The sequence below is a fragment of the Laccaria bicolor genome, genomic scaffold (genome assembly GCF_000143565.1).
Source record: "Laccaria bicolor S238N-H82 LACBIscaffold_84 genomic scaffold, whole genome shotgun sequence".
Taxonomy (NCBI): Eukaryota; Fungi; Basidiomycota; class Agaricomycetes; order Agaricales; family Hydnangiaceae; genus Laccaria; species Laccaria bicolor.
This window is the reverse complement of record NW_001889955.1, coordinates 28,559-29,440: the sequence shown is the minus strand read 5'-3', so window position 1 is coordinate 29,440 and position 882 is coordinate 28,559. Positions and strand designations below refer to the sequence as shown.

The following is an 882-nucleotide window of genomic DNA, read 5'->3' as shown; positions in this document are numbered from 1 at the left end:
ATCCAATATAGAAAGCTGTCTGAAAAATGGAAACAGATAGGTTGAGAAGCAGTGCAAAATAAGTGAAAAATAAGCATGGTATTCACCATTGCCATGATCATGAATGGGCTGTGTTCAGGGTTCAGGGTCCATCTCTAAAAATAGAACAAAGCCAGATAGATTGTATAACATGATTACAAAATATGCCAAAAAAGGGAAGAAAAATCGGAATGATATTTGCTGTTGTCATGATACTGAAGGGGCTGTGTTCAGGGTCCATATCTAAATATAGACAGAAAAAAAAACAACTCAGAGAAAACAGCTGGAAAATGAGGAAAAAGTGAAGAAACTTGTACACAATAATTTAGCTATATTTGGGCAGATTCCCATATTTGGAAGTGTATCCTGGACCCTGAATACAGCCTCTCCAATAGTATAGCAACATTAAATATCAGAAATGTGATTATATCATCTGACTAGCCTTCTTTCTTATGCAGATATTGGTCAAAATACATGACTATTTTCAAAAAGTGTCCAATTTTTTCAGTATTTTGTGTTTTTCTCAATAAGGAATGATCTGTGTGACATTATTTATATATATTTGTAAAGCTAAGCAAAGGGGCTACAATTCTTGTTAATAAAGCTAAGTGAGAGGCTGTGTTTCTGGTACCATGGGAAAATTGACCTGAAAAGGAAATTAGGGACAGTTTTATAGAGCATGCTGTTATATTTCTCAATGTGGTCACAAAATGTGACTAGCTATTTTCTTTCCTGAGATATATGCAAAGACACCTATTTATTCATGTTTTTATATATTTTTCTCAATAAGAAATCATCCTGGTCATATGATTTCAGTACATTTAGAAATGTATGACATGGGGCTATAATTCATGTACTGTGGGA

General features: G+C 33.7%; 1 protein-coding gene across 1 annotated transcript in view; it reads left to right on the top strand.

Moving 5' to 3' along the window:
- Positions 1 to 869: 869 nt before the first annotated feature.
- The window catches only part of LACBIDRAFT_335365 (uncharacterized protein), a gene marked incomplete at both ends in the record, with an annotated part of 1,502 nt that continues 1,489 nt past the window's right edge, over positions 870 to 882 (top strand). The window contains one exon of the mRNA XM_001890242.1: positions 870 to 876. Within this exon, the coding sequence (XP_001890277.1) occupies positions 870 to 876 (7 nt within the window). The remainder of the gene's footprint in view (positions 877 to 882) is intronic.